Source organism: Dipodomys ordii, unplaced genomic scaffold (genome assembly GCF_000151885.1).
Source record: "Dipodomys ordii isolate 6190 unplaced genomic scaffold, Dord_2.0 Scaffold26, whole genome shotgun sequence".
Taxonomy (NCBI): domain Eukaryota; kingdom Metazoa; phylum Chordata; class Mammalia; order Rodentia; family Heteromyidae; genus Dipodomys; species Dipodomys ordii.
Window position 1 is genome coordinate 3,561,857 of NW_012267242.1, and position 14,836 is coordinate 3,576,692.

A 14,836-nucleotide genomic window follows, 5' to 3' on the forward strand; every position below is an offset into this window, starting at 1 on the left:
TTATTAATTTTTTTAGGATTTATTATTTTTTTGATCCAGTTCAGCCTGGGCACTGTCCGTGAGCTTTTTTTTTTTCTTCTTTTTTTTGGTCGGTCATGGGGTTTGAACTCTGGGCCTGGGCGCTGTCCCTCAGCTCTTCAGCTCAAGGCAAGCGCTCTACCACTTGAGCTACAGCGCCACTTCCCCAGCTGAAATTCTTAATCTTCAGTTATGAGAACCAAAGAAAACTTGAGCAGTCTGTATAAGGACTGTGCAGTGTCTGTCACAAGGAAGATTCTCTATATTTTGGCTAAGACTAATGTTTGCAGGATGACTAGACTGTGACAAATAAGGGGGAGGTGACAGAGAAAAGGTAATGGGAGTGATAAAGGGGAAGCGCCAACAGAGAGAGGGCAATGGAGGGGGCGATGGAGAGGAGGTGATAGAGAATGGGCAACGATGGAGAGGGGGCGTAGAGGGTAATACAGAGGGACAATGGAGAGCGGGTGGAAAGGTCTCATTTTCAAGGGTAGGATGCTTAGATTTTACTCCATGGACAGTGGGAAGCCATCCTAAGTTCTGTGGGGTTTGTCTGTTTTGATTTTTTTCTGTGATAGGTTTAGAGCTTGAACTCAAAGCCTGGGAGCAGTCTCTGTGCTTTTTTGCACAAGACTGACACTCTACTACACGAGCCATAGTTCTACTTCCAGCTTTTTTTTGGGTGGTGGTGGTGGTGGTGGTAAACTATACATAAGACATAAATAAATAAATAAATGACATAAGAAGGCCTAGGCTGCCTTTTAAGCATGATCCTCAGATCTCAGCCTCCTGAGTAGCAGGGATTATAGGCATGAGCCACTGGTGCCTAGTTCACCCAAAGGTTGAACTAGGTAAGGGAGAAACAGACTACTGATAATTCTAGGCCCTTCTTTTCACTCTTTCAGCGTAGAGCCCTTTGTGTTATACCACAGTCACTAGTGGTATTGTCTCTATCAAGTACGGTCCATCTCGTATTTCTTTCAACCTGTCTGGTTTGTTTTAGTTCAACCTACGATAAAAACAGAGACCACTGCTGAGAGTACCCTCCCCTCTCCTTATTTATCATCTTTTCTGAGCCTATGTATTGTGAACCATTTAGTTCATCTGTCCTAGCATATTTGTATGAAAGGCTAACAAGATGTAAGTAACATTTCAGTTTTAAGGGCTGCACACAGCTTTGAAATCACTGGCAAAGGGTGGGAAGCACGGAGGAGCGGATAGTGAAGGAAGAAATCCAGCAGAGGGACTGGGGGCAGACAAGAAGGCACACAGAACTCTAGAGCAGCTACAGGCTCTAGAAGCCCCAGTGGCAGCTCTAAGGACAGTAATAATAAGTGACAGATCTTTGACATAGGGCAGAAGAGTACTAATAATCTCATCAGAGTCCATGAGGTGTAATGGTAAAAGTAGATTTACCTAAGATCATGAATTTACATTTCTGCCGAGATACCTGCTTCACCTCTGGGTTTAAACAGATAAGCCTTGTATGTTTTCATGACTTTGTTTTAACATTCAGGTCTCAGCAGAAATGCTACCCTGAACAAAAAAGGCCACCATTGCCCCATGACTCTCTTTCCTGTTAACTTTGCTCTGTGTGCAGTGGCACTTGCTACTATCTATGCCTATTTTATCTGCTTACCTTGTACGCTCTGTCCTAGGATGCAAGTTCACATGGCCCTGACAGCACATGTAACAGATTATAGTCATTTGAACAAATTCCTAGCCAATGATGCGATGAATCTCATTCAGAAAATTGAAGGGGAGGGGCTGGGAAGGTGGCTCAGAGGTAGAACGCTTGCCTTGCATGCTTGAGGCCCTGGGTTCGATTCCTCAGCACCACATAAGCAAAAAGAAAAAAGCTGGAAGTGGCGCTGTGGCTCAAGTGGTAGAGTGCTAGCCTTGAGCTGAAGAGCTGAGGGACAGCGCCCAGGCCCAGAGTTCAGGCCCCACGACTGGACCCCCCCAAAAAAAATTGAAGGGGAGTTCACTCTTAGTTGGGAAGGTCTGACAAAAGGCCAATCCGGAATGTGCCAGTAGCTTTAAACAGCCTGAGATCCCCCTCACCACTACCTTCTCATAGATGTTCCAAAAAGCTACTACTCAAAACAGTCAGTTGAAGAAATATAACTTTTGGAGGTACCTAATTCCCTCCATTACTGGCCTCTGAACAGTATTTGAGAAAGGGTTTGGCAATACCATGACCACGCTAAAAATGACTTGAACTTTAAGATGGAATTTCAAAAGACGTGGTTAAGGCTCCAGTGGTTCATGCCTGTAACCCTAGCTAATCAGGAGACTTAGATTCAGAGGATCATGGTTCAAGGCCAGCCCAGGAACTAAAAAGTCCAAGAGATTCATCTCCAAAATAAGCAACAGATAACAGGGCTGACGGCATGTCTTAAATGGTAGAGCACCAATCAAGTGATTGAGCCAAGCAAATGTGAGGCCGTGAGTTCAAACTCAGGTTTAAAAAAAAAAATAAAGGTAGTTTAAAACAAAAATTGAGATTGAGACAAAAACGGAAACACAGGATTCTTCCCCAAAGACAGCAAGCTCCAAGCCCATGAGATCAGGGGCCAGCGCATGGTGGTTTGTATAACACCACACAGAATTCATCAGTTACAATAGGAAAACTGTGTTTGGCTTGGCAAAGGAAAAAGAGAAGATACATTTTTTTCCCTCTCTCTCTAAAGAATACATCCCTTTCCAAGAACAACAGCTTCTGGTTTCTTTCCAGCTGATAAGCAGGATGGCATGCAAAGCTGGCTGTACCCTAGATTGAGAATGTGTGTCCCCGTACCCACAGCAGCCGGAGCTCAAATGCTACTGGAAAGATGGCTGCTTCCTTTGCCTGGCTGAACTCGTTTGGTCATTTTTAGTTTTCTGTGGCTTTTGTGTCCATCGGGCAGGGCAGTGCAAACAAAAGAAGAGCCAAATGAAAATGAGGAGAGAAAGTGCCACAGCAATAAATTATCTCTGGGGGAAAAACATCTATGAGGAAGCAAGAACGGAAGCGCATGCTAAAAGAAAAAGATCTTCAAGGAAACTGAGCTTCAGGAAGGAGGAGAGGGCAGCAAAGTCGCTGGCATCAGGCCCATCTTCTCGCCACTCCTTCCTGGAGTAAGTGGGGGGGATGGGGAGTTCCTCTTACCTCTTCTGCGGTGACCATAGCAATCACGTTCACTCCCTGCTCCCAAACCATCTGCCAGAAGTCATGGCATGTATGTGGCAAGGGCCCCTGAGTCGCAATGTAGTGCCATTCTGCCCCACCAACCACCACCTGCGGGCCAAGGAAAGCATCAACAAATGAATTGCAAGACAACAGCTACCTACCCATCCCTGGCCCATTTGTTGCATTGGTTCATATTTTCAGGACCAACTGAATAATACCAATGATCAAAAACCAAAAATCGCTAGTGACCTGAAAATAACCTTTCTGTCCATGCAAGTCTACCAGAATAGATTTATCTCATCTATTTTTATTACCCAGAACTCATGTGCAAATGAAGAATATGTAAGTATCTATCAATACCTGTTTCTATTAATTGCACAAGATTTACCACACATTTAGGTGTGATTATCATGTGCAGTATACTCAGATATTTGGCATTCTTTCCTCTATTCCAGTGTACTTCATTAAAACACAAACACAGCTGAGTGCTGGTGGCTCATGCCAGTAATCCTAGCTACTCAGGAGACTGAGATCTGAGCACTATAGTTAAAAAACAACTCAGGCAGGAAAACTATGAGTTTCTTACCTACAATTAACTATGAAAAAGTCAGAAGCAGAGCTGTGACTCAAGTAGCAAAGCTACTTGTCTTGAGCAAAAAAAAGCTCAGGGACAGTAAGTACCCAGGCCCTGAGTTTAAATTTCAATCCTGGTGCTCGCGCACGCACATATGTGCGTGCACACATACACACATGCATGCATGAACATTCTCTCTCTGTCTTGCTCTCTCTCGTTCCCTCTCAATAGATAAACAACATACAAAACGGACTATGACTGCTAAATTAGTTTTCTACCTCTGTATCGTGACCCATAGTTCGAAAAATAGTTCCCTGTAGCATCCAATTTTTCTTAAAATATACCAAAAATGTCTCCCATGTTAAGACATCCCTTTTGGAGTAATCATTTTCTTGCTAACCTGTTGTGTTGTAAGATGCCACTGCTGCTCTGTGGCTCTGTGGCACTACAGCAACAGCCCATTATATTTTATCAATTACCTTTACCTTGTGTATCCAACCCAACTACAGTCATGAGACAATCTGAGATAATAAAATTATTACCCCATGAAGTTCAGATGCTGTGATAAGGAAACACTACAACTATAAATATGTTACACAAAATCCAAAATAAGAAATTGTTGGCTGGTGGCATGGTTCAGGAGGTACAGCATTTGCCTACAAAGTGTCAACGCTGAGTTCAAGCTCGGTACCACCAAAAAAAAACCCCAAAACAGAAGCTGTGCATAAAGAAATGAAGGTCATTATGGTGCAGTAAAGGGCTTTGGAGGAATTCCTTCTGTCCCTCCTTCCCTTCCAGCCTTGGTTTCAAAAAGATGACCTCCTTATATATTCATGCAATGCAAACCACTAACGAGTTCCAGAAGCATTGATTGACGTGATCACTGTTTGAAACTTTTCCCCCTCATTTATTTTATGAAACGATATACTAACTTGATAACTTGAAACAAAAACAATGTCAGTTATTGTCTCATTACACAAGACATGTTTAGGTCAAAGCTGGCAAGAAAACCCCATTTACTGGTGGGAGATAACATTCCTCTATCCACTGGCTAGGCATTTGGTTTGTCTGTGGAGTTGTGATTGTAGACATTCACGTCTCTGGCACCCAACCTATAGGAACCATAAATACTTCCAGAGAATGTTGCTGCCTGGGGCTTTTCAGCTCACTCCAAGCATTGACAGGAGAGTATTAAAAACTGCATTAGAAACACAACAACCAGTGCTACCGGGGTGAATTTCACAGATGTGATTCCACTTCTGGAGCAAATAAATCTCTGTATTGTGTTAACGGCTGCTTGGAACCCAAGGGAGAAAACACTGACAAAATACACAACTCTATTCCAAAACCACGAGGACAAGTTCTTGCAAGCTCTATGGCTCTATTAAATGCACTCATGTCTAGCCCAGTCCACGAGATAAAATGTGGGCCTTGGAGAATGCTGAAGGAGGGAGGGCAGCTAGGGTAACAATACCCAATGGGCACCACGTAGGGAGAGTGTCAGCTGCTCCCAGAGCAGTTAGAAAGTGGTGGAGACTTGGCCAGGGGACAGGGACAGGAGAATATTGCTCTGTAAGATTTCCACAGACGCTCTATCAAGAAGCAGCTGTGTCATTTGCATCTTTGAGTAAATTATTCTGTTCATTATTTCATACTCCAAACTACGACCATCATCAGTTTGCTCTCAAGTGTTTCCTGAGGTTTTTATTGTTTTGAGTTCTCATTCCTGAAAGTAAGAACAAAAATACCAATATCGTTTATGATCATTCCTCTTTTGTATTTTGCCTTACACATTGTTCATTTTGAGACAGACTGGCCTCATACTCACAACCCTTCTGGCTTTCTGATATGCAAAAAAATATATGCAGTATAATGTACCAGATCTGGTTGGAACTGATACCCAAAATAGACATGAAACTATAGAGACCCAAACATCCTAGAAATTCTGCCACTGCAAGTCCAATGAGGAAAGGATGTAATTCTAGACAAGGCTGGAAACAGGTTTCTAAGGCTACTGATCACAAAAGACTATTAAGGTCAACTTTGTATTACCTAAAAGCATCTTAGAGGCTGGGTGCTGATGGCTCAAACCTGTAATCCTAGAGACTCAGGAGGCTAAGATCTGAGGATCGCGGTTCAAAGCCAGCCCAGGCAGGAGAGTCCATGAGACTCTTATCCTCAATTAACCACTCAAAAAAACAGAAGTGGAGGTGTGGCTCAAAGTGGTGGAGCACTAGCCTTGAGTGAAAAAGCTTGGAGCCAGAGCCCAGGCCCTGCGTTCCAGTCCTATGACAACAACAACAAAATCCTAAAATGTCCAAGAACAACTAGCTTAACATGAATATATGAATCAGCTCTCCAAATGCTAGGTTCAGAACAAACACTCAGTTATTCAGGCCACAGGGAAAAGCAAGCTATTTAGGAAATATTTAACTATGTGTATACATATATTCATAGTTCTAAATTCTAATGGGGATCTAGTTAAGCTATGAAATACTGAGGTAGGGAGGTTAGAACTATTTAAAATATTAACAAAGATCTAATAGTACTAATTCATAGACATATGTGGCAAATCTTGCCATGCTTCACATTAATCATACTTTGAGGGTTTACATGTAAACTACTCCAGCTCTTCTATCACATCATGCAAAAATGAGTTACAAAGAAAAAATAGCACAAGGAAGAAATAGTTTCTGTTACTATTGAACAAGTTAAAAAATGTCAACAACAATAATGCCTATGACTTCCAAAGTCTCGATCACCTGCTAGGGACAATTCCCAATTTCCCAGGAGTTTAGGGAGAGTTAAGAGACCACTGTGGGAACAAGCCCAGTCCTCTGTAATAAGCAGCTGATATAATAAGCAGCTGATATAAGGTTTTACCTGAGGTTGCTGGACATCCTCTACTCAGCAGTGACAAACAACCCCCTTCCAGTTGACAAAGACCAGCACAGGCCCCTAAAGGGCCTGAGAACAAGCCACAAGGCCTGACAAGGCCCAGCTAAAGCCTATGTATTTCTTCCTTGTGTGTTTTTAATGTTGACCAGAGATAGGGAATGGACCATCCCACATTCCCACTTCTCACCTTGATATGGGAGGCGTTGATGTAGCCGGTGTTATTTTCTTTGGTTGGTATCAGCTCCACTCGATTCTCCTCATACGGGACAACTTCTCGGATTCGGCTACGCTCAGCATTTTCTGGCAGAGCTGCAGTGCTGAAAATGCCATTTGCCTTTTTCTTTGGAATCTGCTCGTATTCCGTAAACACCATTCCCTCTTCTAGTTTCTTCTTCAAGGTTCTGAACTACAACAGAAATCAATCTTCAGCTTCCTTGAATTACCTTGTGTCTAAGACCTCCAAGGAAACAGCTGACTTTCAGTACTTAACAAAGTGTTGAACAATTTCAAGATGTACAACTAAGATGGTACTTGATAATTTGGTCTCATTATTTATTAACCATTCAGCTAGCTTCTCTTGGCTGATAACCAGGTTATTTTGCACTCCCACTATAAACTGAACTAGAAATGAGTGAGAGCTGAAAATCAAAATCAACACTTTTGCTATTTAAAATTGAGAAGATTGGTCACGTTAGCAATCAGAACACCACTTCTTCACACAGACAGCTCTTGTTCATCTAAAACAAGAGTTTAAGTGTTGTCTAGCTTTGACGATTAAATTCTTCTCCCTTTTCCCACCACCCCTCTACCAAACTACTAATTACAATAGCATGGCATTACTTAGATGAACTGATCTCTGTAAAAGTCACCTTTGGTCCTACCCACTGAAAACCTGCTCACAGAAATTTAACATCCTAATGTTACTCACACACTATTAAACTTAGATAACCTGTTTCAAAATGTTTTGAAAGCAATTTCAAGAACCACAAGGCGCCTTTCACCTCCTCTGAAACACATGAAGTTTTTGCTCTGCAAACTTAAAAGTCCTCACATTGCATTAGCCTAATAACTATAGGTTCCCTGTATTGTACACCCATATATATATATGTATATGTATGTATGTATATATGTATGTATGTATGTATGTATATATGTATGTATGTATGTATGTATGTATGTATGTATGTATATGGATGGATATACTTAAAATCCTATTAACACTTGGAGAAAACACTTCCTAGGAAATAGTAGTTATTCACACAAGACAGAAACAGAGATCTCTGGAAATTGCTTAGCTTTCTCATCCAAGGTCATAAAGCTTTCTGGCCAAGCATCCACGTATTAACTTGGTAAAGGAAGAAGCATCAGATAGAGGGAAGAAATGATTTAAGGCAGCACAGTGAGACTAGATCTTCCTAATCTCAAATTGAAGAATTCATGCAACCAGGAGAGCTGGCATGTCTGGGCAAAGGAGGGAGCTGTTGACATCTGGAGACCACAGAGAATGAATCACAGGACTGACAAGCCCGGCACTCACCCTCTCGTCCATGGGAACTCGGATGGCAGCGTGAGGACCGTCTTCTCGCCTGGAGACCCGCACCACCGAGAGCCCATTCAATGCTGCCAACATCAGGGGCCGCTTCTGTGCCTCCAGGCCTGCCATCTTCTGCTTCTCTAGATTCTTGAGGCAAGAGAAGGCATGTCCTCATTGTTTGCAATAGCATAGGAAGGTTGGAATGTGTTTTAATCTCCCCAAAGCTTTAAGTCTACAGCCAAGGAATGCAGACAACCACCACTGGTAGGGCAAATTCAAACACAGCCCTCCCATTATTCCCACTTTGCCTGAGGAAGCCGGTGCCTACAAGACCTCAAGGTTTTATTGTTAATTAATTCATCCATCAGATAGGTAAATAAGAGACATCTTAACAAAACACATCTCATCCCAAGGTTCACAAAGGAAAGTTAGAAGGAGGGGAGGGAGGTTAGAGCAGTACACTTCAGAATGATAAAGTCTGAAGGAAAATAAAGTTTCATGAATAACCCAAGTCAATCACAACAACAGGCCTTTTGCAACGGGCTGACTGGATTGAAACATCTGATATGTTTCTGACTGTTTAAGAGACCCAAATGAGAGGGAAATCCTCCTGAGGAGTTCAGATTAAAGATGGGAACTTCCTATTTATATCTCGTCAATCCCCCTCCCCTGCCAAACAAGAGCTGATGTCATTTAGCAAAGACACTAACACTGAAGGCTGACTGGAGTCCTGTAAGATGATCTTCTAGCCATTGTTCTCACTCCATCCAGGGTCACCAGCATTGGACCACCATGGTCTCCAGCAGCAATGGAGACATCCTCACTGGATGTCACTAAATGACGGCAGCACATGGAGCAGCTCGCATAGGAAAGAGTCTTCATGTTTGGCTTTTCCACACTAAACCATTCTCATGTATACCTGTAGTCTAACCTGAAGCAGTCTGAGCCCAGGCTGCTCCTGAGCTTCCTCTTAGAAATAGATGGAGGCACGATAAACCTCTTTACTCACTTCCCGCAGCCCACTAAAAGCTTGTCCTAAAGGTCATTTGTCTTAGATAATAAGGGAAGGACAGAAGGACTTCATTTAGCAATAGAAACAAGTATGTTAAGTGTGCTGGGCCCTGAAGTCAAAGACTATGCACCCTCGGAGCTGGCACTGTACCACTTGAGTCACGCTGCTAGCCTGATGTTTTGTTGATTAATTGGAGATGAAGTTTCACAGATTTTTCTGCCCGGGCTGGCTTTAAACCTTGATCTCCCAGATCACAACTCAGCCTCCTAAGTAGCTAAGATCACAGGCATGAGCTACTGGTACTGGCTTAGAAACAAGTTTGGCAGAGTTGAAGATTTGATGGAAACATTGGTGATACCAAATTTGCAAATTCATCTGGCTATCACAGATGAAGGAGTGACTTAATTCCTGATTTCAAGTCCTTGGAGACTTGATTTCTTAGTCTATCATTGGTAAATAGATTCCTCAGAGGTGTCTGGATGGTAGATCCCAGAGAGTGGGCTGACTATTCTATCTGGAGATGACAGAGTCAGCAGTACACAGTTACTAGTGTCTCACTGTCTGCACAACTTCTTCTATACTCAGCATGAAGCCTTCCTGAGTCACGCTGCCCACAGGACACCTGCTCCAGTGCCCACCAAGGGTAGAGGAGAGTGAATGGTAACAAGAGAAAAAGGGAGCCAGATTTCTGCTGAAAGAAACTACTGCTTTGGTTTCTCAATCCCAGGCATCCCCTAAAGCAAGACTTTGGACTTAATGTTTTGTTGGTTTGTTGGTTTGATTGGTAGTGCAATTGAAGATGCAAGAACTTTGGGAAAATGGTCTAAAATGCCCTGCTTTCTACCCCTTCACTACAATGTGTCTGCAAACTGACCCTTAAGCAGAAAGGAATGCATGTATCTTTCTTAAGAAAGGACCATTACTTGCCTAGGGACAACTGACTATCTCTTAGTCCCTTCTTTATTCTATTAGCTTTCCATCAGAGACAGAAGTCCAACAATGGAAAGATCTGACCTAGCCTTTTCCCCTGACTTCAGTTACTGCTGAAAGCAACGCATCTTCAAGGCAGCAGGCCTGAGTCATCCATCAAAGAGGCGAGAAACTCCACAAGGCTACTAAGCATTGCCCCCAGGGCAAATTCTCTCCATACTTGTGCTCCACCTTCCGCATGTCCAAGTGCTTAAAGTCTCACTGTCCTCCTAGGATGACCTAGGCAGCCTTCCATCTTCTACCTGCCTAGCAGAGCTGCTCATGGTGAAGAATAGGGTGAGATTGTGTATTTAAAAAAAAAAAAAAAAAGATGAAGAATCATCATGGCAGCCACTGGTAAGGTTCCCACCCTGCCTTGCCTCCCAGTTCACCAATGATTCCTAACCATTCTTTCTTGTGTGTGCCAGTATGAGGGTTTGGACCTTATCTTTTTGGCTCCAAATTAGCACTCTACCTACCACTTGAGCCACAGCTCCACTTCTGGCTCTTTACAGATTAACTGAGATAAGAATCTTAGGGATTTTGCTGCCTGAGCTAGCTTAGTTAGAACTGTGATTCTTAGATCTCAGCCTCCTGAGTAGCTACGATTACAGGCTTCTAACCCTCCTTCAAAGTCAGAGAACACTGGCAGAGGGTAGTAGTGCTTGAATGCATGACTGACTGAAACTGGTGGGGTGGGGGGAGGGAGGGTGGGGGGAGGGAGGTTATCATCATTGTGGGTAATTAAAAACCCATGAGGCATTTTTGTTAATGAACTAGGAGTTAAAGGATGAAACTTGTTAGTTGTTGTTACCTACATGGATGGAATGGAATATCCTATGGGAAAGAATAGCAAAAAAAAAATCTCTTGCTCCTTTCTGACAATGTGCTGAGGCTCTACTGGGGACCAGTACCATGGTTCTAACTAAAGGCTATTTATTTAATATGGGTAATGAGAAGATGAACACAGCCAAAATGAGGTTACAGAACCATGTGGACACTATTAAGTATCAACTTGGCAGGAAAAACAGCTTTAGCTGCATGCTCAGACTAATAGATTCTTGATGCTAAATGTTTCTCTTTAAAAGTCTAGGGCCAGAAGTGTTGGGAAAAAAATCTCTTTATACCAATGAATTACTTCTTTTCTAAGCTAGGAAAGCTCTCTCCCATAGCAACCACCCCTACACATCACTCTATCCCTAGCCAAAGGCTTTCTTTGCCAGAGGCATAGGTACAAACTTCATTAATTTCCCTCTTGCTTTGCAAAAAGTGGAAAAAATTATGTCAGTACCAATGCAGTACTGATGGCCAAGAGCGTGAGGCCAAGTGGCCTTGGGTTTTTCTAAAGTCACAGAGTTGTCACAGATTCAACTTCTCAACCCAGGAACTTGGCTTCCTTAACACGTTGACACCTGATTATCCTGTTCAAGCTGGCTTCTGAGGATAAGTACGGAGGACTTAGAAATAAGAGTCCAATGGACTCCAGCGAAGCACATTTTAAATGGCAACCCATATGGACTTCCTAAAAGAAGACCTGGCTATCTGCTAGTCCATCTGAGGTGAATGTCAAGTAGAAGTTTTTGGGGTTGACGAGTTACATAATTAAGAGATTTTCTTTTAAGTAAGTGAAAATTGCCAGGAAAAAACAGACGTGGGAAAATTTGTTTTCTAAGTAGCAACTACCATTCAACAATCATCATATTAGTAAGAGATCTATACATAAGTTCACCTATTACCTGCACCGTCTTGCTTTGACAATAGTCCTGCCCTTCTAGACTGTTTCAATTCTGAGGAAAGGTTGTGCATATTTAATAGAGCTTCAACTATAGTAAGTTTGCATACAACATAAATACATACATACATACTTAATAGACACATGGAATCAATACACAATAATATATACATAGAATAAATTTAATGGATTAAAACTCAGCAGTCCACTTCCAAGTAATACATCCAGTTAATATAATTCTCTTGAATTTGTGTTAAACATCTATTGAAAGAAAACCTGAAAATAAGGCTAAGATGCATTATCGCCTAGGCAGCAGAGCAAGCTATCTTGACATACAGAACTATACAGAAATCTGTGCTCTGCAGAGATATTATCCTTTGAATATTGAGTGACAAAGACTTATTCCACTTAAAGAAAAAAAAAAACCTTAAGAGGTATGGAGGTAGCTCACACAAATTACAAGTCTGAGCCACACTCAATAGCAAAATGGTGATGTATGTACCAACTACAACAACAACAACAACAACAACAAACTCTATACCATGTACATTTGCTAGAGGTTACATGCATTTCAAAGTGCAAAATTTTTCCAGACCCGAATTTTCGGTCTGAGGTCAAATACTCCTTGTTTAAATACCCAATGACTCTTGAAAACCCAAACACCTCCTTGGCATCCCACACCGGCTTCCATCCATAACAGGTGCTTCCCCGTGGAAGGTGGCTGGCCTGGCGTGAGAGGCACTTACCCGAATCATCATCTCTCTTTCTATGATGCTATCCTCCAGGGAGAACATCTCCGACACGGGTCTCTCCTTCACCGGCTCTTTCTTGACCCGCTCCTTCACACTGGTCAGGTCGGGTTCAGAGATGGAGGGACCAAGAGAAGACCCGTTGATGGCCAACTGGTCAGCTCGGGAGACACTGAGGGCCTTGGCTGGCCCATGCCTCAGCACCCTGGCTCTGGCGATGGCGGGAGGGAGGTTCCCCTGGTCATGTCTCAGGGCCCCATTGCTGACACTCTTCCTTGGTCCAGGGTACTCAGGAGGGGGCTTGTTGGGAATCCGGGCGAGGGCGGCCTGCAGCTGGGCACTGTACTCTATCTTCTCCCGCAGCACAGGGATCTGGGCCACGGTCTCGGGAGCCTCTTCCTCCTCTTCGCTCTCACTGCTGTGGATCAACATCGTGGCATCGGAGAAAGTCTTTTTGTGGTGATACTGTGGGAGCTGGTGCACGTCGTGGGCCCCGGGCCCCTCCTCCGGCGGCCCCTGCTCCCTGAGCGTGTTGCGGCGTGCCATGGGGATGTGCAGTGACTTGAGAGTCATGGCCTCCATGCCCCGGACCATGCTGCTCATCACTTCCAGGCTGTGGCGCTTGTTCACGGCGCCGTGGTGCTTGGTGGCCGTGAGGGGCTCGCTCACCTCCTGCAGAGACTGATGCACCACGGGGGAGCTGTCTTCCTGGAAGGTCTTCACTGACAGCTGTACCTTCCGTGTCACCAGGTCTGGGCTGCTGCCGCTGACATACTTGTGGCGGTGGCTGGCAAGGTCTGGGGTGCTGGTGGCAGGTCGGGGACGGGGGTAGGGGGGCGGTGGCCTGAAGAGATAGTTTTTGAGCATATGGGCTGCGCTGTAGTTAGGGGTGCCTTGCAGCTGCATGTTGGCCAACTCTGGGGTGCTCACCGTGTGGGAGATGGCACTTGCCCCCGCTTTGCTTGGCACCATGTTATTCTTTGGGTTCATGTGGTCAGAGGGACTGATAAGTTTGTGACTGTATCCCCCCTGTGGCCCATATGGGACAGTGTAGGGATGTCTCTCCCGCATCTCTGGCTGGCTGTACACCAGGTCCTCTGGCTGGTTGTAGGCGTGAGTGTTGATGATGTTGAGGTTCCGCAGAGACTGGCTCTGGCTGTCAGCGTGCATCACCCCTCTCTTCATCTGCCTCATGACTGTCTCGTAATCAGGGGTCGGCCTATAAGATGGCACAATGATAGCACTGTGCCGGTGGCTGGGGATGTAGTCCGCCCGCATGATGTCACTCCCCGGGATACTGAGGTTGGAGGACATGGGAGAGGCCTGTATGAAACTCTGCGAGCAGCTAAGGGAATTGACGCTATGAATGCTACACACACTGCCATTGGTGACAGTGCCATTCACGTAATTTAAGTCCAGGCTGTTGTGAGAATTACAATACAAGGCTTCTTCGTTCCCATGGAAGATGCTGTCTAGAAAAGTTAAAACAGGCATGTGAACCTTCATGGCATGCTGATTCAATAAAGTATATCCCATGTTTGTGAGATGATTTAAATCTTTAAAAAAAAATGAACACCCACGGTCTCTACCACATATTCTAGAGAACTGACATCTTACATGAGTTGTCACTAAATGGAAGGGACCCCTTAGAACCTACTGAATGAGTGAACCTAAGCAAAGAAGCGTAGGCACATACTATTGGTATTGCTAAGGTAAGCTCTCCATTTTGCTGTGAGCTTTGAAATCAATCTGTGACAAGACTCTCGTGCTGGATAGGCCTATCAGTGTGCAGGGCTCAGCATTATAATTAATTATAGTTAATTAATTATGGTTTAAATATGTACCTGGAGAGATACCAAGGTAGATTTCTAAAGTCAGGCCGATTCTGCATACCCACCATTATGCATGCATGCTCATATGCACATGCATATGTGCACGCACGCGCACACACATACACACACCTAAAAAGACAACTTCTTGTCCAACTTCTGTGGCCCAATACAGTAATTCTTACACTGTAAATTTAAGCATGAGCAGAGCAGAGGAGACAAATTAGAGGTGAAAAACTAGAAGGTGACTGAAAGCACTTAACTCTATGAAAAGGAGATGCATTAACACAGAGCCAATCAGATGAGACAGGCATGAAGAAAGGAGAACACAGAAGGCAACAAGTGCCCA

The 14,836-nt window shown here is 43.8% G+C and overlaps 1 protein-coding gene across 1 annotated transcript in view; it reads right to left on the minus strand.

Annotated features, from left to right (window-relative positions):
• The window catches only part of Ptpn14 (protein tyrosine phosphatase, non-receptor type 14), a 94,609-nt gene that overhangs the window by 7,811 nt on the left and 71,962 nt on the right, over positions 1-14,836 (minus strand). Inside the window, exons 12-15 of the mRNA XM_013014964.1 lie at positions 12,656-14,130; positions 8,200-8,343; positions 6,850-7,068; positions 3,170-3,298 (exon numbers count right to left, since the gene is read on the minus strand). Of these exons, the coding sequence (XP_012870418.1) occupies positions 3,170-3,298; positions 6,850-7,068; positions 8,200-8,343; positions 12,656-14,130 (1,967 nt within the window). The remainder of the gene's footprint in view (positions 1-3,169; positions 3,299-6,849; positions 7,069-8,199; positions 8,344-12,655; positions 14,131-14,836) is intronic.